Source organism: Diadema setosum, chromosome 13 (assembly GCF_964275005.1).
Source record: "Diadema setosum chromosome 13, eeDiaSeto1, whole genome shotgun sequence".
Lineage (NCBI taxonomy): Eukaryota > Metazoa > Echinodermata > Echinoidea > Diadematoida > Diadematidae > Diadema > Diadema setosum.
The window spans coordinates 12,037,966-12,060,155 of record NC_092697.1 but is presented as its reverse complement, the minus strand read 5'-3'; the positions used below and the strand labels follow the sequence as shown (position 1 = coordinate 12,060,155).

General features: G+C 38.9%; 1 protein-coding gene across 1 annotated transcript in view; it reads left to right on the top strand.

Annotated features, from left to right (window-relative positions):
* Positions 1-805: 805 nt before the first annotated feature.
* The window catches only part of LOC140237371 (ubiquitin carboxyl-terminal hydrolase 24-like), a 53,314-nt gene continuing 31,929 nt past the window's right edge, over positions 806-22,190 (top strand). The window contains exons 1-21 of the mRNA XM_072317307.1: positions 806-1,078; positions 4,324-4,513; positions 5,728-5,939; positions 6,786-6,947; positions 7,792-7,863; positions 8,799-8,939; positions 9,400-9,558; positions 10,834-10,948; positions 11,387-11,490; positions 12,263-12,370; positions 12,799-12,894; positions 13,305-13,466; positions 14,397-14,480; positions 15,083-15,232; positions 15,855-15,986; positions 16,946-17,134; positions 17,668-17,808; positions 18,371-18,537; positions 19,210-19,390; positions 20,446-20,544; positions 21,344-21,466. Coding sequence (XP_072173408.1) covers positions 806-1,078; positions 4,324-4,513; positions 5,728-5,939; positions 6,786-6,947; positions 7,792-7,863; positions 8,799-8,939; positions 9,400-9,558; positions 10,834-10,948; positions 11,387-11,490; positions 12,263-12,370; positions 12,799-12,894; positions 13,305-13,466; positions 14,397-14,480; positions 15,083-15,232; positions 15,855-15,986; positions 16,946-17,134; positions 17,668-17,808; positions 18,371-18,537; positions 19,210-19,390; positions 20,446-20,544; positions 21,344-21,466 — 3,060 coding nt within the window. The remainder of the gene's footprint in view (positions 1,079-4,323; positions 4,514-5,727; positions 5,940-6,785; positions 6,948-7,791; positions 7,864-8,798; positions 8,940-9,399; positions 9,559-10,833; positions 10,949-11,386; positions 11,491-12,262; positions 12,371-12,798; positions 12,895-13,304; positions 13,467-14,396; positions 14,481-15,082; positions 15,233-15,854; positions 15,987-16,945; positions 17,135-17,667; positions 17,809-18,370; positions 18,538-19,209; positions 19,391-20,445; positions 20,545-21,343; positions 21,467-22,190) is intronic.

Here is a 22,190-nt window from a genome sequence, read left to right as displayed (position 1 = left end):
TAATAGCATTATGAAACAGCTATACAGCGCAAAAGGCAGGGGCCGCTGAACCGGGAGACGGGCTGGGCAACACTCCCCTCCACCCCCCCCCCCCACACACACACACACACACCCGATGACCAAAAACAAAAGAAGATAGAAACAAACAAACCCGAACAAAAAAAAAAAAAAAAGTGGGGAAGAAAATATAATCAACCAAAAGAGAAAAACATATCGAATCTGGGCATGACTATCAAGGGTTCGACCCCCCCCCCTCTCAAAATAATTTCATTGAATTATTATAATCCTTGTCGCAAGTGAGAGGGAAGTGAAGAAATGGCACTAATGTGGTTGATATTGGAACTAATCCAAGATATTAATGGCACACGCCGTAGATGGAATTTTTTTTACTTTAATAACCCTCGCATGTGAAAGATTAAAACGAGATTAAAAACGACTTAAAACGAAAAACAAAAACAAAAAGAAACTTTTTGCAATACATGTATAATGTATCCCACATTAAAGTTACTCTCCCACCTCCCCAAAATTCATTGCCCCGCACTTTGACCTGTTGACCCGCGGGCTCTCTCCGCGCGGTGTATTCGCGCGCTCACCCTGCGCGCTATGTGTTTCTACACACGAGAGCGTAACCCGCGCCGCTACTTGCTCCTGTCGAATCTCTCGCGAACCCAACCCACTGAAAATGGCGACCTACAGTGAGTTGATGTAACCACTGTCACTTATCCAGTCATAAACCATCTTACGGAAAATCTATTTATCGTCAGTCGTCCTCGAGGAGGAGACGTTGCGCCCGTCAAACTTTGCCATGGAGCCGAGTGAGGAAAATGTCCAAATGCTCATAAATATGGGCTTTTCGGACATGACGCACATTAAAAAGGCTCTCCGTCTCGGGCAGAATGATGTGAACGAAGCCGTCGCTATTCTAACGCAAGAACAGCCGGGGCTGAGTTACGACACTGTTGACGAGGTAGAAATGAAAGACGCACCGGGAAGTCAACGGCGGACTGTTGGTTCTCAGCATCGACAAGCACCTGATCCACCACCACCCTCTTACGATGAAGCTGTTGAGCCAATTGAGGTATCACTAGTAGTAGCACTAGACTGCTAAGTAAATACTACATTGTGTTCTTGTGGATTTAGACCTAGCTAGAAAATTCAGAATTGTTTTCTAACTTTTCTATTGAAATTCTAATGTTACTTGCTAGACGTAGACTTGCCTTCAGCTCGACCTTGACTCGCTCGAGTTCAACCTTCTTCACTTCAGTGACAAATAGAACTCTACTGCATGAGAAAAATTTACTGTTTTGTGGTAATTCTCAATGCCTCATTTTTTTTTTTTTGTTCTTAAAGAATATTGGATGGAAGTCACTCCAACCCAAGCAAGACGAGAAGCACATCGTCTGACTTGCTTTCACAAAATGTTAAGTAATAGGCCTAGATTTGATATTGATTATTCATCACACACTAAAGCCTAAAAGGAGTAAAGTGTCTAAACCCAAGCTCATCAGAAGTAGACGCGAACATTCTCACCAGTTTGAAGTACCATCCTCCAGACTGGAAGTTCACAGGAACTCATTCTTTCCCTGCACAATTAAAGTATGGAATGAACTTCCTTCTTCCGCAATCACACAAACTGAGTCAGTTAAATTTAAGGAGATGTTACTTAATAAAATAATTGTTTAAACATCCACCCTCCGGCACCTCCACTGGCTCCAGTTAAGACTCCAGTAGGAGTATTCAGGAGGATCTCAACCAAGTACCAATATTGTAGAATGTTGAGTGAATTCAGAGGACAACTGAAAGTGGTGTGTCCCATCGTGATAGTCAAGACCAATTTTGAAGATTTTTGAGCAGTCTTCATTGACTTCAAAGACAAATCGTAGACACTAGACATTTACAAATATTTTTGTCAAAGTGATGTAGGTCCTAAATCCAACCCAATCATGCCATTTCCTGTAGCAGCTGGAGGTGGGGAGCAAGCCAAATCTTTTTTTTTTTTTTTTTTGACAAATCCTGGATTGCGTGACATAGAGGGGTCCAACTCTATGCTTCTGCATTTTGACAAATCCTTAGGCATTAGGGTTTTTAATTAAAGACATGTAAATTAGACTAGAACTTTTGCCTGTCATCTTGATGTCATGAGACCCGAAACATTGTAAGTACAGTACATATTGTAGCAGTGCGGCATTTCCTACGTTCTTTGGAAATGAGCAAGATCATTTTATTTGAGTGGGGGAATATTTTTCTAGGGGGCAGATATTTGTGTAAGTGAAAGAAGATTGGGAGTTTTCTTTATTTACATTTTATCCTTTGTCCCTTAAGAGATTCAAATTCATCATCTGCCTTTATATGACACTTAAAAATATTATTTAGTTCATCAAATATCAGTCAGCAAGTGGACTTGTAATCATGTGGTACCAGATGAAATTAAATGTTTTCCAATGTAAACAGTATTATTGAATATGTTCTTTCCTTGTATAATGTTTTCATGTACAATGTAAATATGGCAAACCATACCCATTTATAGAACAGTAGTATTTAGTGCACAATTTGTGCCTAATACCATATTACTGTAAAACAAGGACTGTTTGCATGCATTATAATTTTGCGAATTTCACGAGAGCCAAGAATCACAAAATCAAAATGCACATGAAGTTCTTGTCTATCGTAGACACTTTTTGCGAAAATTTCATGCCGCGAAAAAGGCCATCAGCTCCAATTTGCGAAAATTTCATGCAGCAAATGCAATGTAATGTTTTACAGTTTACTCATTAGGTAAACAATGTTCAAAACTGAGCAACCAGTAGGTGGCAATGGATATGAAAGTGTGATTTATATAAGCAGGGCATTACTGTAATTCAAATCCAAGTTTTGGTATTATGCATTGCACACATGAGACACAAAAGCTTAGACCGCCACCCCCTTCCCCCCCCCCCTTTCTTTCTTAATTGCTTCTGTGATGGTGATCGCAATGCTGCAAAACTGGCTCCCTTGTAAAATTTATGTTGAAGGTTCATGTACGTATTTTGTATGCATTCTATGACTTTCCCAATAAAGATGATGCTGTTGGGTACATATGTGCATCTGTAATTCCAGAGATTAGAGGTTGAAGTCAGACCTAAGGTGTAGGCCAGTCATCATCTCTATCATGTTAGTACTATCAAATAAGAAGAAAGAAGGGAAGTACAGGGTGATAAAAATACTGTAGAGAAAATATATGATATCCAAAGAAAAACAAATAATTACTGTAAGTCAGTGATGTGAGGAGGTACATACAGTATAATGTACATGTATGAGCACCATTTTTTATGGAATTGGACAAGCAATGATGCAATGAATCTTACATTGTATGGGAGGCTGCCTGTTGACTGCCTTAGTGCCAAAGTGAAAAAAGATCTTGTTGTTTTTATTTACAAAGTTTTAAATAACCTCTTGCCTGATTTTCTGACTTATCAAGTGAACGTAAAAGTATCTAATTACAATCTGAGGAACTCGGCGTTTAAAGTATTGTTACCAAAACCAAAGACCAATTTCTGCAAAAGTAGTACTATTTACATAGCAGCTCAATTATTCAATCAATTACCGGAAGCCACGAGAACATGTACAAGGTTAGCACAATTTCTGAAGGATATCGATTCTGTTTTCTTCCTTGATTTATGAGTTTTTCTATTTCTGAGTAATATTTTTTTTTAATCACTTCCTTTCCGAGATTTTTTTTTTTTTGTTCTTCTTACTGCATTCTACTGTCTGACTGTTTTGTTAAGAATGCTGTGTATCCACTTAAAATTGTATGTATTTTTTTTTCATCTTTTTGTTTGGTTATACCGATTATTGTCTATGTATTATTCTATACGTTGATTGTACCACATTATGTTTTTTTTGTATAGTGTATATCATACGGACTTGCTGAAAAACAGCCTAACGGCTGAGTGCAAGTATTTTTACCCGTGTTTAAATAAAAAACAAACAAACAAACAAACATAATATGCACTGTATTCGTAATGACATGACTCCTTCCTTCTGCACATCAGATATATCATATACATGTACACTTTTTTTTATTTACACAATATTTATTGTGTTAAACATGTTTGTCCATTAGAATTAACCATTGAGCTAGCAGATATTCTGTGTGAGGGTGATCCTCTATCTTGGTGGGATTTTGAAATTTAAGTTGTTACGGAGTTGTAAATATTGAAATAGGAAAGGGCGGATTTTATGGTTGCAGAGATCTTAAATTTGATTTCATGTCATACTGTCAGGTACATGTTCACATTCAGCATTGCAGTTTTGGTGTCTGTGTGTTTGGCCCCCTTTTCGCAGGATGAAGATCCAAGCTCCAGTAGTGTGGATCCTCGGGATGAGGAGAGCATGGAGGTGTCCAGAGAATTCCCCACAGGGAACCTCTACGAGCTAGAGGGGCGGGTCTTCACCGACCAGTGGTCCATCCCATACAAGAAGGAAGAGTCCCTCGGGAAATGCCTGCTTGCATCCATTCGATTTGCCGTCGATGGTATGAACAAGTATACATCAACTCATTATGATGAAGGGAGGACAGACCATCAAAGTTGGTTCTGATTACAGTGTTAATCTTCATGTGAAGTTGGATGCTGTGGCCGCTTGTAACATGGATTATGGACTTTTCAACACCTGTCTTTGTGAATATTTTGTGGCATTAGCGTAATGACAAAAAGAAAGCTTTTAGTTTTGTTTGTTTCACTCAGTTTTTGTTTTGATATTGCTTTATAGAAACCTCATAAGCGTGGGAGTAACTGATAGGTTTCTATCTTTAGCATCAAATCAAATGCCAAGGCACATCTGTGTGTGTGTGTGTGTGTGTGTGTGAGCAATCCTTAATATTTATAATCTTCCCAGAGAAATGTGAGTGTATGTGTGTGTGTGTGTGTGTGTGTGAGCAATCTTTAATATTTATAATCTTCCCACAGAAATGTGAGTGTATGTGTGTGTGTGTGAAAAGTAATAGAAGAAAAGGCGTATTCTTAGACCGTGTAACCATGGATAAAAGATTCCGAGATATATTCTTGGTATTACTATTGTCTTTGGACACTAAGACCCTTGGTAAAAATTTTAGTTTACAAATCAGTTATTAAATCTTGTACAGTGCACTCCCGTTATAACGAACACGGTTATAACGAAATTCCGGTTATAACGAAGTAAAAATTCGGGCCGTAATGTTAAGCACTTTATGTCTTTTCATTGTTTATTTGTTCGGATATAACGAAATTTTGATACAACGAAAGAAAACTGCCGGTCCCGAGGACTTCGTTATAACGGGAGTCCACTGTATTGATTTTACTGCAGAAATATCTTCTTCTTTGATGGATAACTTTGAATATCACTGCATATTCTATATCAGAGGAAAACTATATAGAACTGATTTAGTCTATCAAATCTTCTTAAAAATCTGAAGAAAGATACAAAAAGCTGACAGTTTCACAGAGATTATTGCAGTCTTCTGCCTATTTAAGGTTTAGCCTTGATTTTTGCAATTTAGGGGCTGATAAATATTTTGCATGCAAAAAAGACGAAAGACCAAAGTAGAGCTGAAATGAAAGAGAAGCTTTTATTTTGAAAGACTAGCAATGAATAGGAAAATATGAAAAGGCAAGAAATCATAATGATAAGCTGTAGCACCATATACCACAGAAATTTAGCTTCTGGTACTTGATTGGCTGACTGAATATGTACATCTGTCCTTGAATGCAGGACAAATGGAGGCGGACGAGAACTGCATGCGCTTTGTGACGCGCTGCATGCCGGAGGCATTCCGCAAGCTGATGACGTCCAAGGCCGTCCATCGCTGGGGCGCTGAGATCCACGAGGGCATCTACAACATGCTGCAACTTCTCATGGAGCTCGTCGCCATCCGGCTCAGGTACAAGCCGGTGCCCAACGACCTGCTCGACGTCCTCAGCATGGTGGGTAGAAGCCTTGACATTCTCAATACGCACCTTGGTTTCTTTGTTTACATGAACCAGAAGAAAGTGATCTCTAACCTTGGTATTGCATTGACGTACACTGTATGCTTCCTCAGACAGAATCACTTGAAAGAAAACATCATTTACTGTATTCAGATTGAATGATACTTAACTTAATACATAGTATTCTAAATTGATAATGATGAGGAGTGGGATGTAACACTTCCCACATAGTTAGCTCTCTGCATACTTGTTTCAGTATTTACTTTTGTTTCTGTTTTGTATCTCTCTTTGTTTTGTGTAAGTTTCGTGTTTTCAAAAAGGAAGATAAAAATGTCCACCTCTCCAACATTAGTCCTTACACCATCATTTCACTAGGTTTAAGATTAAGCGATAATGTAGGAATTCACTGTTGTCTGTGAGCAATTTCAGTCTTCGCACAGTTTCAAATGAGAAATCATGTTGTGTTAAGTGAAAAATACTGTAAATAGCTAATCAACAAAAAGCAAAGCAAGTAGCAAATCACAGCACCGAGCTGGAAAAAAAAGTCTTCCCCTACAATACCTACATGTTTGCCTCTGCATCAATTTGACCTTTCACACCTCTCTGAGTGGCTGAAATTTTAATCAATTTTGGAAGCAGGGATCAACAGTAAACATAGTTCATGAGCAACTAAAAATCAATGTCTCTCCTGTATTCAAACTAATGACAAATTTTACATGCATCTTCTTTATACTTCGTTGTTTTACTTTGTTTTTCTTTGTTAGACATTATTTTCTTTGTGGTATATACCTTGTGCTTCATTCTCCATACATTTTTGTTATTTGTTCACTTTCTTTGTCCCAGGCGTTCAATCCAGAGTCTGAGTTCCACTACAAGAACAGGGCCAAGAAATGGGATCACATCCACTGGGAGGAGGTGTTTGGGGTCAACAGCACTTTTGCCATCAGTCCTCCCTTCGACACCTACAAGGACCCATGTGGCTGGCTGGTCAACCTCATCAACCTTGTGAGTGGATCAGTTGGTCGTTATGATTGATATGATGATGCTGCTGATGATGATGATGATGATGATGGTGATGATCATGATTATAATAATAATAATAATAATAATAATAATAATAATAATAATAATAATAATAATAATAATTATTATTATTATTATTATTATTATTATTATTATTATTATTATTATTATTATTATTATTATTATTATTATTATTATTATTATTATTATTATTATTATTATTATTATTATTATTATTATTATTATTATTATTCATTGTTGCTGCATTTGAGTATACCATCGATGAGTTTTGATGAATTTATGAATGTTAGTTGATATATATGTATGTATAGTTTGGTAATTGTGTGTTTTGCTGGTGTTATTTTCTTTTATTAAAAGGCCCTCGCTTGGGCTCTATGAAACAAATATTGAATGTTCCATTATTTCGGAAAGACTGAAATATTGACTTGTGATATTTCCACAGCGATGCCATGACTTGTGCACTGCATTTGGTTGTGAATGTATGTTAGAATCACTCACAATTGGTAGTTATCATTCTGACCTTTGTAGCAATCAATATTTGTCTTCTGAGTGAAAATATGTAATGATTTGTTTCATACAAAGGATTCTAAGTACTTGTAAATTTCCAATGTGTATGTGTATGTGCGGTTGTGTGTGTGTGTCTGTCACTGTCATTCTATATGTCTGTATGTCTTTTTGTCTGTACTTGTCATGTTTCAGTGTTTGTGCAGGAAGGTCATATGTCATGTGCTTCATGCATGATAAGTGTGACTTGAACTCATTTGTGATTTTGAAAACACACCTTTCCCCTGTGTCATACATTTAGTTTGCCGAGCATGGCGGAATGGACCAGATCCAAAAGAGAGTTCTGGAGTCTGTTGATGACCTAGACCCGTCTGTAAGTACATTTGAGTTAGATAGGACTGGAACAGGTTTGACTTAAAGCCGATGCAACAGAAATCTTGTAATTTGACCTGATTTTTTTTTTATTTGTTTTTAAACCAATTCATATAGTGAAGGCAAAAGGAATAAAAATTAAGGCAAAAATATTGAATGGAGGAGAGTAGAGAGGATTTCTCTGCATTGAAAACATTGCTGAATAATGTTCATAAAAGTAGAAATGATATAATTTTCAGAGCACCCTGTCTTTGTCTTTCATTCACAGAGTACCTGAACTTGTTTCCTTTCTTTCTTTTTTTTCTTTCATCTTCAACTGATAATGACATGTTTTGATCTGTTACATTCATTATTTAGGAAATGCAAAGATATCTCAAAGCCATCCCCGCCCCCCAAACCCTGTCATCGTTATATGGGTTGAAATGAAAGCAGTCAACAGAAGAAAAAAAAGTAATAATAATGACACCTCTGAGAAATAAAAGTGTTTCTCTTTTTATTTTTCAAGGAGAGACTGCTGAATTTTCATCAAAATCAAGATCTATATTTGATGGTAATAACAGGGGTTGTGTTTCAGCAAAATGGACAATGGCTTCATAAAAGTGAATATAGATATGTCCTTTATTCATGAACATTTATCATTTGGCAATTTCAAGTTTAATGCTCACATACTGTAAAAGTGGATAGTTTTGTGTGAGTAATTTTTTTGTGCTCAGTGGGGTAAGATGTTCTGCATATTTAATTCCAAGGAATCAAAACATATGGCATGCAAAAATATTGGCATGCTTTAATTTTTTGCGTTAGGTTCTGGTTATGCTAAATGCATGAAAATTTCCACTTCAGAAAAATTTCCCCTTTTACAGTATTACATCATTTTCTCTGAGAGATAGTGCATTGTATGACTCACCATGGCGTGCATGTTGTGTCTGTTTGCCACAGACTCTGTCAACCTTGATGCAGCCCCTGGGACGGTGTGCCGAGTACCTGAACCCGCTGAAGTTTGCCCCATTCATGGGGCAGGTGGAGAAGCAAGTCCTGAAGTATGTCCAGGACCTCAAGGAGCACGAGCTCAAGAGAAAGGTTGGTTCAGCCTTCTTTTGTTTTTGTTTTTCTTACTCTCTGCAGACGCTATAGGTGATATAGCCATTTACTGTTTGATGAATCATTGATTCAACCTTTAAAGCAAGTTCTTTCTGTTTGTTCAAATTAAGAGGCTCTTCTGGGAAATAAAATCTCTATGTAATGACAAGAAAGAAGTTATTATCCGGTAGATGCTTCTGAGTTGCCAATTTGAGGATCATTTGAGAAACAGGACTTCTTTCATTTCAAATCTGTGGCCACCAATATTACGGCTTGTCACCAAATTGTATGCTTTCTGTTATGCAACATTTGCTGACAAAGCAGTATTATAATTGCCCATGACCCAGGTTTTTGGCGTGCCAGGGGCAAGCCACAGACATGTAAGGCCTTGGTGATATCACAGCCAGGGAGATGAGCAGTTTCACACTTTGCTCTCTCGGTTTTAACTTTGCTGCTGCAGAAAACTGGCAACATCTCAGAGCTGCTGACAACCATGAAGCTCCTGTGCCTGCACTTCTGGGTGGACGACGTGAAGAGAGTGGACGACCTGCGGCTGAGCGTGGCCCTGCGAATGCTGAACTCGCCGCACTTCAATGCCAAAATGAACAGTCTGAAAGAGGTGGGCAGCCAGTCAGGGGGGCGTGTCTCAAAGAATATGTGACAGTGCTCCTCAAAACAAACAAAAAGTCGCCAGATATGAATTTTTAGTTATGACCATATTCTGAAAGAGCAGACTTTAAGCTTTAAAATGATGTATAACTCAAATCAAATGGACTCTCCTAACCTATCTAAATATTGGAAAGAAAGCAAAAACTCAGGAAAAGTGTGAACTGAGAAAAGAGGCTCTGAAGTATAGTGTCTCTTCAAGCGCTTATGATACCAAACCGTGCTGGCTGTGCGATGAATGGGACAAAAAACAGGAAGTAAACCACCAGAGTAACAACAATGAAGGGATTATCAGATTAAATTGAAATTAAGCATGTCTCATTAACACATTCTGTCCATAATTAATGCCAACTTCTAAAGCAGTAGCACTATCCTTTCAAAAGTTATTAGAGTTGAAAGTGAAGAGTGTGGAAAGGTTTTTCAGAAATGAAAAAGGGATTCGAAAGACGCACCTAATCACACTATTCTGCCAAAAATGTTCGAGATAAACTACTAAAAAACACACTTTCCTGCCCGTTTTATGATACCAAATTTTAGCATAATGTAAAAGAAGACCCGCTCTTTCAGAAAATATGAAAAAGTCAAGTTCGGCTAGGTTGACCCATTTCACTTATTTTCAGTCCTCACGCAAAATCAGGGTGTGCGACTTTATGTTCGTTTTGAGGTGCACGGTCACATATAGTCACTAGAGGATTCTCTTGCAACCTCAGCACATGAATCACACACTATCCTCTGGCCTCTTAGAGGGAGGAAACACGCAACCATGTGGGCAGATCGCTACAAATGTTATGAAAGCATTTAATCTGCTTCTTGCTGATGCACCCTCCATAAGACATTCACAAACTAAGTTTTGGCTGTAGTGTCCTTTATATGACATTCAAAAATTAATCCCCATGTGAAGTTTCCTTTTGCATACCCCATGACAGACCCCTCATGAAAATGCAAGTGCATGTAATGGTGCTAGAGGTAGACTTTTGATGAGTCCTGTCAACTGGAAATGATATGTGCACTCTCGTAATGCATAATATGAATTGAAGAATCTTAGAAGTGCTGGAATGATCCAGATTTAGTGTCAGTGTCCTTAGTAAGCTATATTAGTACAAGGCCAAAGTCCCTTACCGTATTGGGACTGCTGTTTGTCCTTGGGCCCTTACTGGGCTAAATGTCATGGGTCGGCTTCTAGTCCTGTTTAATGATTCCAAAATGGGCATTTCACTCTTCTCACCAGATCACAAAGATGATCGAAGACACAGGGATCTCCAGCAAGAATCGTAACGCCATTGAGGAAGACGTCATCCTGTCATGGTTGGTCGACAACAAGGTCCTCTCCATCGCCATGGAAGGTTAGTTTCCATGACGACATCTTTCTCGGTGCAGTGAATTCCATCTCTGTTGTAATGTGAGCATTTTACTGTGCAGACCACAAGACCGTGATTGCAAATTGTTCTGTGCATGCATTTGCTGTCCTCTGTTGCTGTGCTGCAGGAAACAAATACAGTCAACTCTGCGCAAGTCGACGGCACATGTCGAATAATCAGCTATGTCAACATAAATGATAAGTCTTGATTTATATTCATAACCTTACCTGTATGTGTATTCCTCTGTACATGCAGAAGTTGAATATCGCCTAGGTCAATCTGTTGTTCCTCAGTCCCCTCATGATTGACTTGAGCAGAGTTGACTGTAGTTGAATAAAAAGCATGTCCCCTCCAATGAGTGATTCTGTTTGCACTTGTTGCCCTCGATCTAAAAGGTTTTATCTGAAAATTTCTATCCTTCAGGCAACATCGACCAGTCCCAGTACGCAGACAAACTGAAGGGTATCGTGGAGTTTCTGGGCTCAAAGATCTCAATAGAGGAGCTCACAAAGATATGGAGAATGCAGGTAAAAGGAATACAAATTAAACACAAGATGTCTCACAAGATACATCAGAGCAACAACAACAACAACAACAACAACAACAACAACAACGATTGCAACAAAGAGTGAATGAAGTGAATAAGCAAATTGTCTACGATTGAAAATTAACTTACCATCAATTAAAAATGATGCAAGTAACAATACAAATTTACTTAGACATTACACTGGCAGCAATAGCAATAATGAATGAATTGAATTGAATTGAATAGCAGTTGTATAGTTTGAACATTTGTGTACCACCATTTGAAAATGGTGCAAGTAGTGATATAAATTTACAGTCATTATAGCTTAGTAATTACCATAATTTGATTCTTTGAATGATGATCAACCCAATCATGCTATTGAACAAACAAATTTCAAGGATAATTGTGAGGAACAAATTTTAGAAGAAAATTGTGACAGGAAAATTATTGAATTCATAGGAACTTACATGTCATGCCAAAGTCATGCCTTTGATTGTTTCAGTGTGGTTGTGAGAGCTGAGACAAATAAATTTGCCACGGAGAAAGCCGTATGTACAATGCTCGTAAAGCTACAGAATGTAAAGATCAAGCTACAGTAAGAAGAGGTAACAAGGCATCCTTCTAAAATTAAAGGTACTCCAACTGGTCATTATTTCAGTGACATTTCATCGCACAGTATACCTCTACTTGCCCGCCCTGAACTAATAGGTAACCTGGGTAGATATTTGCGATTTCATCCCTATTGTATCACATCTTGTTCACTTTCCCCTTAGAATGACCAGCCACTGACCGTAGTGGACAACATTCACTCCATCATGGCTGCCGCTGCGGTCAAGTTCAACAGCGAGCAGCTGGAGCACCTCTTCCACCTGATTCAGAAGGTATGATTGTGGCTGGAATTCCGGCCTCTCCTTGTGGTCATCTTGGACCATGGTCTCCCATTGGTAGGCAAGGAATGTTTAGGTTGCCGCCAAGTTGTGATGTGTCAGGCTCCACATACATTGTAACCTGACCAGGGCTGCCAACCAGTATACCTTTACAGTATTTAGTGTTCTTTTCTAGATGTGGAATATTAGAAAATATATTTTCAAAACAAAACAAAAATTGTGTCCTCTGGAATTTGATTTACCATGCATAGTTTCACTTTTCATATTTTGAATTGAAAGTATGGTTTTACTTGGAAAGTATGTCTGATTGTGTTTTTTGTTTATTTGTTGTTTTTACCATGCATTAGTATGATATCAAGTTTTCCTTTCTATGGATAAGATTTCATGATTTTTGCGGTCACTCTTCTGTTTGAAACTTGCAGGCGTGGAACAATGAGAATGAGCGTGTGCAGGAGAAGCTGCTGAGTCTGATTGGTCGGATAGGAAGGGACGCCCGCAGCTCCAAGACAACCTGCAAGGTAGGGACATGGGTGATGTTTTAGCTGGTTGCAAGTAACATGCATCCTCAGCTCTCTCCTCTTTCTTTCCAACACCCTCGCCCCCCCCCCCCCCCCCCCCCAAAAAAAAAAAAAAAAAAAAAAAAGAGGAGAAAATGCTGAACAAAACAAATAAAACAGAGACTTGATTTATCACGTTTGTTTGTCTTTATTGAAGTTGAATTTGGCAGGAAACTGTTTAATACCATTCTGTTGTCCTGTCCTGTTGTATGTACTCATTCCTGAATAACAAGGATCTAAAGCAGTCTCTTAAATACGTTTTCATTTGTATATCCAGTCTTATGTTGTTTGAGTGTAGTTTCATCTTATGTTTTGGTGCATTTTGTTTTTGTTATCTAGCTGCTTTTTTTTTTTCCTTCTGGTTGTTTTAGGTCCTGGAACTACTGTGGGACCTGGCCCACCTACCAGCCATCCCCAAGAACCACATGGAGCATGCACTCGAGGAGCACCTGGTCATCCTCAGCGACTCCTTGGCCGTTGGCATGCAAATCAAGAACAAATACGTCGCCAAGTGTGTTGACGACATCAAGAGGGTAGGTTGTGGGTTATGTAAGTGAAGAGTTTGATCGCTACCAGTGATACCTCAAGTGTTAAATAACAATGAAATTCTTGAAGTTATGATTAAAAATATCCCATATTTTCTTTGCTGTTTAGCAGCTGTAATCGCAAATGTCTCAAACCAACAAGTATGGCGTTAACTCGTTTTGCAATAAAACTCTTCAAGTCTTGTGACAAGCTGGTTATCTTTGAAAGTGACAGATTCAGATAAAGCTCTTAATTTAGCAGTTAAGTAAGAACTGTCACCTTGTATGGGAGATATGCTGCTTCATGTCATATGTCCACTCAAGATATTCCTGTTTCTGATGACCTTTGATGATGATTGGCGTAAGGGAAACTGTGTGGAAAGAGTTTAATCTATGTACCCTTTTCCCTTCCATCCTCCCCCCTCCCCTTTCCTCCCCCCCCCCCCCCCCAAAAAAAAAAAAAAAAATCAATGAATTGATGCAAAGAAAACAAATCAACACATAGATGCAAAAAATTGATAATGTCCAGTTTTGCAGAATAACATGTGGCATAAAAGGTATATCTAGAATGACTTTGATTGTTAAAATGATTACAGTGATGTTATTGGGTCTGATTTTGATGCCAATAAAGATTATGTTGATGATTATGACAGTGAGAGATAGGTCAGTGAACACTGTTTCTTGTATGTGATAGCTAAAGTCAGAATAAAATTTTCAAGCATGTTTTGTTGTCTGTAATGTAACATGTATATCATTTCATGTATGTGCTAAAATTAAGAATGTTTGTCGCAAATTTTCCAAAATACAGAGTTCACTGTGTCTAAGTGGCAAGATCATTTTCATTCTGGATATTTAGATTTTTTATTATCGAGATAGTTGCCTGATCCTTTAGCATGATGTTAACATCTTGCTTTTTGTTGTGGACTTCTGTGAATGCAGGGACAGTTTGTGGTACCGGCCATGAGGCAGATCCACCACATAGCCAAAGGAATCACCAAGCAGAGCTACAACAAGAGTGATAAGGTAAGCATCAGTGTTTTCATCCTTCCAGATCGAGGATATGTAACATTAAATTATTAAAGGAATAGATATTGACTAATGGTACTGAATTTTTTATGAGATACGTAAAAAACAAATTCTTTTTTTTTTAAGCAATCTTCTTTTCTTAAGCTAAATTGAAGATGGGGGTGGGGGACTGAACTTGCCCCTTACTAGTGTACTTCATATTTTGGTAATTTTTGTAACAATCCTATGTCATTGAGTGATTGTTATAGTCTAATTTGAAAGGAAAGGATATAAACTGTAAACTCAAACTGTTTGTAGAATTTAACTGCAAATGTTTCCTGTGACTTTAACCAATGCAAATTAGTTCAAAGCAGTCATGTCCTTGAGTACAGAATTTTTTTTTTTCAGTTGTTGTTGTTTTTGGGTTTTGTTGTTGTTTGTTTGTTTGTTTTTTTTTTGGGGGGGGGGGAGGGGGCAATGCTGTCATGGCAAAGGTATTAACATATTTTACCGCACTCTGAGCATGATTACATGAGTGAAAGGCACTGAGCAAAACACATGTGATATTTCAAATCAGTAATTGAAATTATTGTGAACTGCTCTCTCTCTCCCCTGTTTAGGGCCTTCCACAAGAGCTGAACAAGACATACGATATTGTCAAGCTGACCACACAGAGCCTGATGAAGTGTCACAAGATGGCCATCAATGCAGCCGGGAAGGCGGGACTGTCAGGCGCAACCATTGTCGACTCGAAGTACTCGCACAGTGAAGTAAGCTTGTGTCTCCTGACTTCTTCCCCTTGTGATATTGTACCTCATCTGTATTCAAATGATACTCTAAATTGATCTTTCTCACTCTTTGCCTCCTCTAGGTTCTCAGTAAGAATCATTCTGTCGATGGCATCTGGCACAAAAATATCCAATAGTGAGCAAACTTGTGTTGGCAACCTTTCTTGTAACACCTGGCATAGTGACCTGAATCAAAAGTGTACCTCACATCTCTCTTATTTCTGTTCAGCGCATGTAGACTATGTCAGGAGACTGGAGGATTTCTTTGTTGTTGTTGTTTTGGTCTCATCCTTACATAAACAGCAGAGATGAAATGTAAATGTTTCTGTTTAATCTTCATTTTTAATGACACAAAGTCCCTTTTTGCTACAAAATACACCACATTTCTTGGACTTGATCTGTAACTTTAAATGGACACCTAATGAACTAGTTCTCTGCATTTCATATACCAGAGGAGAACGTTTGAAGATATTGAAATTTAAACATACATTACTGAAAAACACCTTGCATCGTGTTATCGCTTTATTCAATTTTTCCTAAAGCCCATTCCAATTCTGATGCAATTCCTGATGGCACTAAATGTCAACCTGTGCTCTATTTCCAGCATGTGGAGATTCATCTGAAATTCCTGGCCTTCATCCTGCAAGAGGGGGCGCTGTATCTCCACTGGCATCGGGCAAAGGAACTCTGGGATACGCTTGTGGCCAACCCAGAGGCGTGTGAAGCAGACCGAGAGGTGAGACAAGCTTTATTAACGCTGAAAATGAGCCAGTCTGTGAAACTGTTATTACGCTTTCTGTATTAATGAATGTAGGAATTTCATCCATCCAACAATGACTACATGAGCACAGAGTGTGGTCAGTAACATGAACGTTTGCATGCACAATGTAGATAGATAGAATGAAACAATGAATAGCATTAATGCTAATCAAGTGTGGCACATTTTTTCTTGTGGTCAAACCATCACTTAATTCATGAGTATCTTTCAGCCACATTTCTGTGCATTCACACCTGCATCTAAACTGGGAAATGTTTCCTGTGGGATAGACAAGACAGTGCATGATAAGAATAACTTTTAATAATACATGATGATGATAATAATGATGATTACTACAATCGCTTAATATGCATGTATGTCAATTATGAAAATGTTAACTGATGTATCGGTGTGCTTGTATTGCATATTTATTGATAATGCTGAAGTGATATTGATGTAATGACAAGTGTTATTTGGAAGCCATGAACAGAATTACATTGGTTCACTCTGGTTTTGTGTACATTGCGGGCACTGTGCAAAGCTTACCAATGATTACAAGAACTGTTTTAAATACCATAAAAACACCTTTTAAAATTAAGTCTACCACTTGTATGATAGCAATTCTAGACAGTGTTCTGGTGTCATACACTGGGAAGATCATTTATGAGTTGTGACACTGCAAACACTTCATAAGTGTGGAAATTCTCAAAAAAAAAAATTGCACTCAAAATGCATATATTATTGAGATGTGGAATTTTGTGCAAAAATACATCCGTGAAATTACAGACAAGCTGAGTTCATTGAAATTGTCCCCATGCGAAAATTGGTCACGGGAAGGATTCCACTCTGCAGTAGTTGTGATGATGGGTGTAGACTGATAATTGTGCACCTGTAGAATCTAGTAATGGTGTGTATGTCATCCCATCCCACCCCTCTAGACCTGCTTTGAGTGGTTCCGCCATGGGCTGACAGACCTCGAGGCCGACACCCAGCTGCAGCTGTTCAAGGACAAGCTGCTGCGGCTGGACCCCTCCCACCTCTCACACATGGGCTTCGACTGCGTGCGCGCCTTCTTCGAGTCCATCAACAACAACAATCACTGCCTGCGCAAGGCCGGTGGGGGACTTGTGAGTAAACCATTGGGACCTTGTGTCGTAATTTGATTTGATTTGATTTGATTAGACATGGATTGACTGGATATGAAGTGTTTTAATTGGAACTGATTGATTAACCATGACTTCTGGTTGTGATTCCTTTAAAGTTAGGATGAAGTTACAACAAGTTAGTGAATTCCCTCAAGTTTAAGTGTGAAATGTTAGGTAAAAATATTCAGTTGTCAGTAATGGCATAATCTATGAATGTGAACAGGACTTGGCATTAGCAGTGGCCTGGGGCCACTAAAAAAAAAATTGATGTTGGGCCACCATATTTCCGAAAAGGCTACTATATTTTGGTAGTCCAATTGGGCACGTAAGATTCAAAATGTCTTGTTATGTACATGGATCTGTTTATTTTGGGCCACTACATTTTTTTATGTGCCACCAAAATTTCACATTTAAACATTTAATTGGCCTGAATGAGCTACCAGAGTAAAAAAGTGTCAAGCCCTGGTGAATTGTCCAGATGACAAGCATTGTTTTGCTTGCATTAAATCACACAGATTGTGGAGAAACTGGAGCTGTTTGGACTGGACTACATGTGGAGGATAGTCTTGGAGTCTTCCAGTGAGTCCATAGCAGAGCTGGCCATCAGACAGATTATGTGCATGTCATATACCAACCTGTCCCAGCGCCTCAAGAAGGTGAGAATAACGTATTTGTCTATGGGTTGATTTTTTCTTTTACGTATTCACTTTTTCCCCTTCATCTGTGTCAGGGGAGCATGGGTATGAATTTTATATGCAATGATCTGAACGCCTTTTGGAGGTATAAATGAAGGTAAATACTGTAAAACACGATATATTCGCGGCATGAATTTTTCGCGGTTTGGAGCCGACGGCCCTTTTTTGCGGCACGAAATTTTCGCGAACTGCCACTGGCATTCAATCTTTATAGTGTAGACAAGAGCTTTCGCATGCATTTTAATTTCACGAATCTTCGCGCTCGCAAAATTCGCGAAATCAAAATGCACGCGAACATTCCTCGTTTTACAGTACATCCCTATCTGAATTCTGTTCAATCAGGAACTCTACCGATACAGGTACAATTTGTAACCTGTTTTCGAGTAATACATAGGCATATAATTTTCATCATTTTCATCGACAACCTCTGTGTAGCTCAAATTTAAGAAAATAAAAATATTTGGCACAAGACTGTGTTGTTTGTGAAACAAAATGTTTATTCATCTCTTGCATTGTTCCACAGGATGTGCTTGATCTTCACAAGCACTTCATCTCAGAGTGCTACAAGCGGCTCGGCCTTGCCTACATGGCGGTCAAGGGCACGGCCATGGCCGAGGCTGTCGCCATGGCCACCAAGACACTGACCGCGGCCACCGTTCCGGAGGCAGCCATTGTCCCTTCCCCATCCAGGTACTGCTTTTATCATACAGCTTGAAATAATGAATGGTTTAAGTTTAAACAGGGTTGTGACTCAACATCGTTTTGTTTTATTTCCGTGTTTATATTCCACATTTGCTTCAAGACATTTTTTCCCAAACCAGTCATTCCAAAATAAGAAAAATATACGGCAGCACTACTCAGTGATAAACTCCAGTTTAAGATCTTGCCATTTGTACCGTCACTCTACCTTGTTCTAAGCGCTACACTCCGCATACAAATTTGGTTGATTGCATTGCCACACTGTGACAGAGAAGACAATGTACATGTGAATCTCACTGGCGAGAACAGAACCTGAAGTTGGCATGTGTGGAACAAGAGGGGTACATGTTCGGCAGATTGGAAGGAGTTATGGAATAGCGAGGAATTCTGTAAAGAATTGGTAGTGTTTTCAGGACAATTCTTTGATTATGACATCACCATGCTTAATCATCCAATTGAAAGGTGTGAAGTAAATCTCTCATGAAATCATCCTACTAATTATACAACATTGCCCTCACTAGAATGGTATTGCCCTTGTCTTCGACTCGGGCAATACAATTCTAGTTCAGGCAATAAATGTTGTACCCCCTCGAGGCCAGTCCATATTGTATAACTATCATTATTATAATTGTTATATAATCCACCTCCATTTCTGGCCTCCAGGGCAGGTAAGCTGCTCGAGATTGAGCGTCTGCTGCAGCTGGCTGAGACCTACGTGGTGACAGTGGAGGATCAGTTCACCTCGCCGCGCACCATCCTGCCCCACGGCGCCTCCTTCCAGGGACACACTATCACCATGCACGTCGCCTGCACCGACGCCCACCGCACCGAGTTTGTTGTGGTGGTGAGTAATCGTGTCTGGCTTAGGGGCATGTGGGGCATTCCTGTGGCTTTTGGATATTCTCTGTCATTGAGAGATACGACACATCTTTCCTTGACAGCAGATATTGTTGACATTGAGTGAGGTTATGTGATGTTAAAGGGAACACAAACCCAAAGAGCAATGTGGATTGAGTAAAAGCAGTAACATTAGTAGAACACATCAGTGAAAGTTTGAGGAAAATCGGACAATCGATGCAAAAGTTATGAATTTTTGAAGTTTTGGTGTTGGAACCGCTGGATGAGGAGACTACTAGAGGTTATGACGTATGAGAGGACCACAATATAAAGAAAATATAAAAGGAATTCCACAAAAATTCACTTTTCTAGCAAAATGAAAGAGTTCTTGACTAACCGCTTTCAGAAAACAGGGGGAATAAGTGCTACCCCTAACATATGTCAGTATCAAGTTGATGGAATGTGTAATTTTCATGAAAAATGACTTTTTTTAAAATTCCCTTTTTATTTTCTTTAAATTGTAGTCCACTCATACGTCATAACCTCTAGTAGTCTCCTTACCCAGCAGTTGCAACACCAAAACTTTAAAAATTCATAACTTTTGCATCGATTGCCCGATTTTCCTCAAATTTTCACTGATGTGTTCTACTAATATTACTACTTTCACTCAATCCACATTGCTCTTTGGGTTTACTTTCCCTTTAAGCTACCTACAAGATTGATTTTTAGAAACACTAGCTGTTCAAAGGGGCATCAGTACAGAAATAGTGATAAAACTGTGTTGAAGGCGAACATTGTCTATCTCCCATGCACTAGCCTATAGTTTAGTTAACACCAACTTTGTATTACCTATGATTAGGTAATAGTGCATGACAGCATTGTAGTGAATGATTCATGTTACTCTTTACATAATTTTGTGATGAATTAGTGTTCAGTTGTAGATGTTGTGCGCAGGTATGTATGTATAGAATGGCATCCTGAATAAAGTGATGTCTAAGTGATGGCTTGTAAATCTGAAATTTCACAATGTGTTCCATCCACACTCTTCTTTTCTGTCTGTAGGGGCACAGTAACGAAACACTGCAGAGTGTGAGGAGCAAGATCGCCCAGCGGCTAAAGACGACACTGGACAATGTCCAGATTATGGCCAATGACAGACTGGTACGTTGTGAATGCTATCTCCAATATCTCCTGTGTTCAACATGTGTGCTGAATGTGTTACAAAGATTCAAGCTGAGGGATGGATAGATGATGTTTCCCAAACTGTTAGTGGCACATACATGAGAACAGGTACCAACTGTTCAGAGCCTCAAATGGATCAGATGTCAGTACACTGTCAACTCGAGTTCACACAAATGAGATGAGAAATAAGATGATGTGCTCAAGAAATTGATGAATTTGCAATTCTTCATAAAATAACCATGAAATGTATGAGGTTGAGGTGCAGATCATAAAAGGTGTAAATGCACTAATCTGTCTCTTAGCTTATATACGCTTCTGAAACTTGAATAGCTTCTCCTGACATTTTTCAACTACAGCTGCTTTAAATTTGCTTTTGTCACTGTGTACTGTAAAAGTGGATATTTTTGCATGACTAATTTTTCACCCTCGGCCGGGTAAGATGAATTTCGTGTGTGTTTTTAATTCCGCAGAATCAAGACATCAACTGCTGGAACATATGGCATGCAAAAATATTAGGGCGCTTTTAATTTTTGCGCTAGTTTGTGGTTGCACGAAATGGGGGAAAAGTTCAACACCGCAAAAATGTCCACTTTTACAGTAGAACAAAAAAATTAAAAAAAATGTCAGGACACTTCCATGGTAGCACAGATCCTCTTGACCTTCAGAAGAAGTCTACGAGCTGACAGTGTGTCAGGACTCCAGGTGACTTCCAGTCCAGTCAAGCACAAACTAGACCTCTGATAAGCCGTCCACTCGCATATTTTGTCCCCCATTGTAGATGGTGACAACCAAGGACCAGAAGCTGCTGTCTGAGCTTGAGTTCGATGAGGAGCAGGACCTCAGTGTCAAGTTGCACGTACCGGTCATATCATCAGTAGGCAGCAGTGCAAGAATAGATGACGTAAGTCTGGTCTATAACAAATATTGATAGAAGTGTTAAACTGGGTTGCTGTTTGGAATGAGTTTTCTTCGAGAATACCCACTCTTGGATATGATTTTTTCTTCACCTCTGCTTTATAATCTCTTGCTTTCTGTTGGGTTGTTTTTTGTTTGTTTGTTTGTTTGTTTGTTTGTTTGGTTGTTTGTTTGTTTTTTTTTTTGGGGGGGTCATGTTTGTGTGGGGTGTTATTTATTTTTTTGTTTTTATGCTTTCGGGTCGTCCGTCCGTCCCGTTTTGTTTTTGTCGATATCTCAAGAACAGTGTGGTGGTTTTGCATCAAACTTGGTATGAGGGTATATCCTTGGGGGATGATACTTTGTGTGGATTTTAGGGTCACAGGGTCAAAGGTCAAAGGTCACAGGTTATTTTGTGAAAAAAATATTGAAATTTCATGTTTTTCTCCATATCTTGCAAATGGTTCAAGGTATCTTCATGGAACTTAGTATATATGCTTGTACCGATGGGCAGTGATTATCTAGGGAAGTTGGGGGTCATGGGTCAAAGGTCAGGGGTCAAAGGTCAAGGTCAACTCCTCAAAATATAACTACTTTCCTCATATTTATGCAATGCCTGAAGGATTTTTTCAAAACTTGATGTATGCATGTATAACCCAATATATATTCTGTGGGAAGTTTCTTGCCAAAAGGTCAAAGGTCAAAAGGTCAAAGGTCAAGTGAAAGTGCTA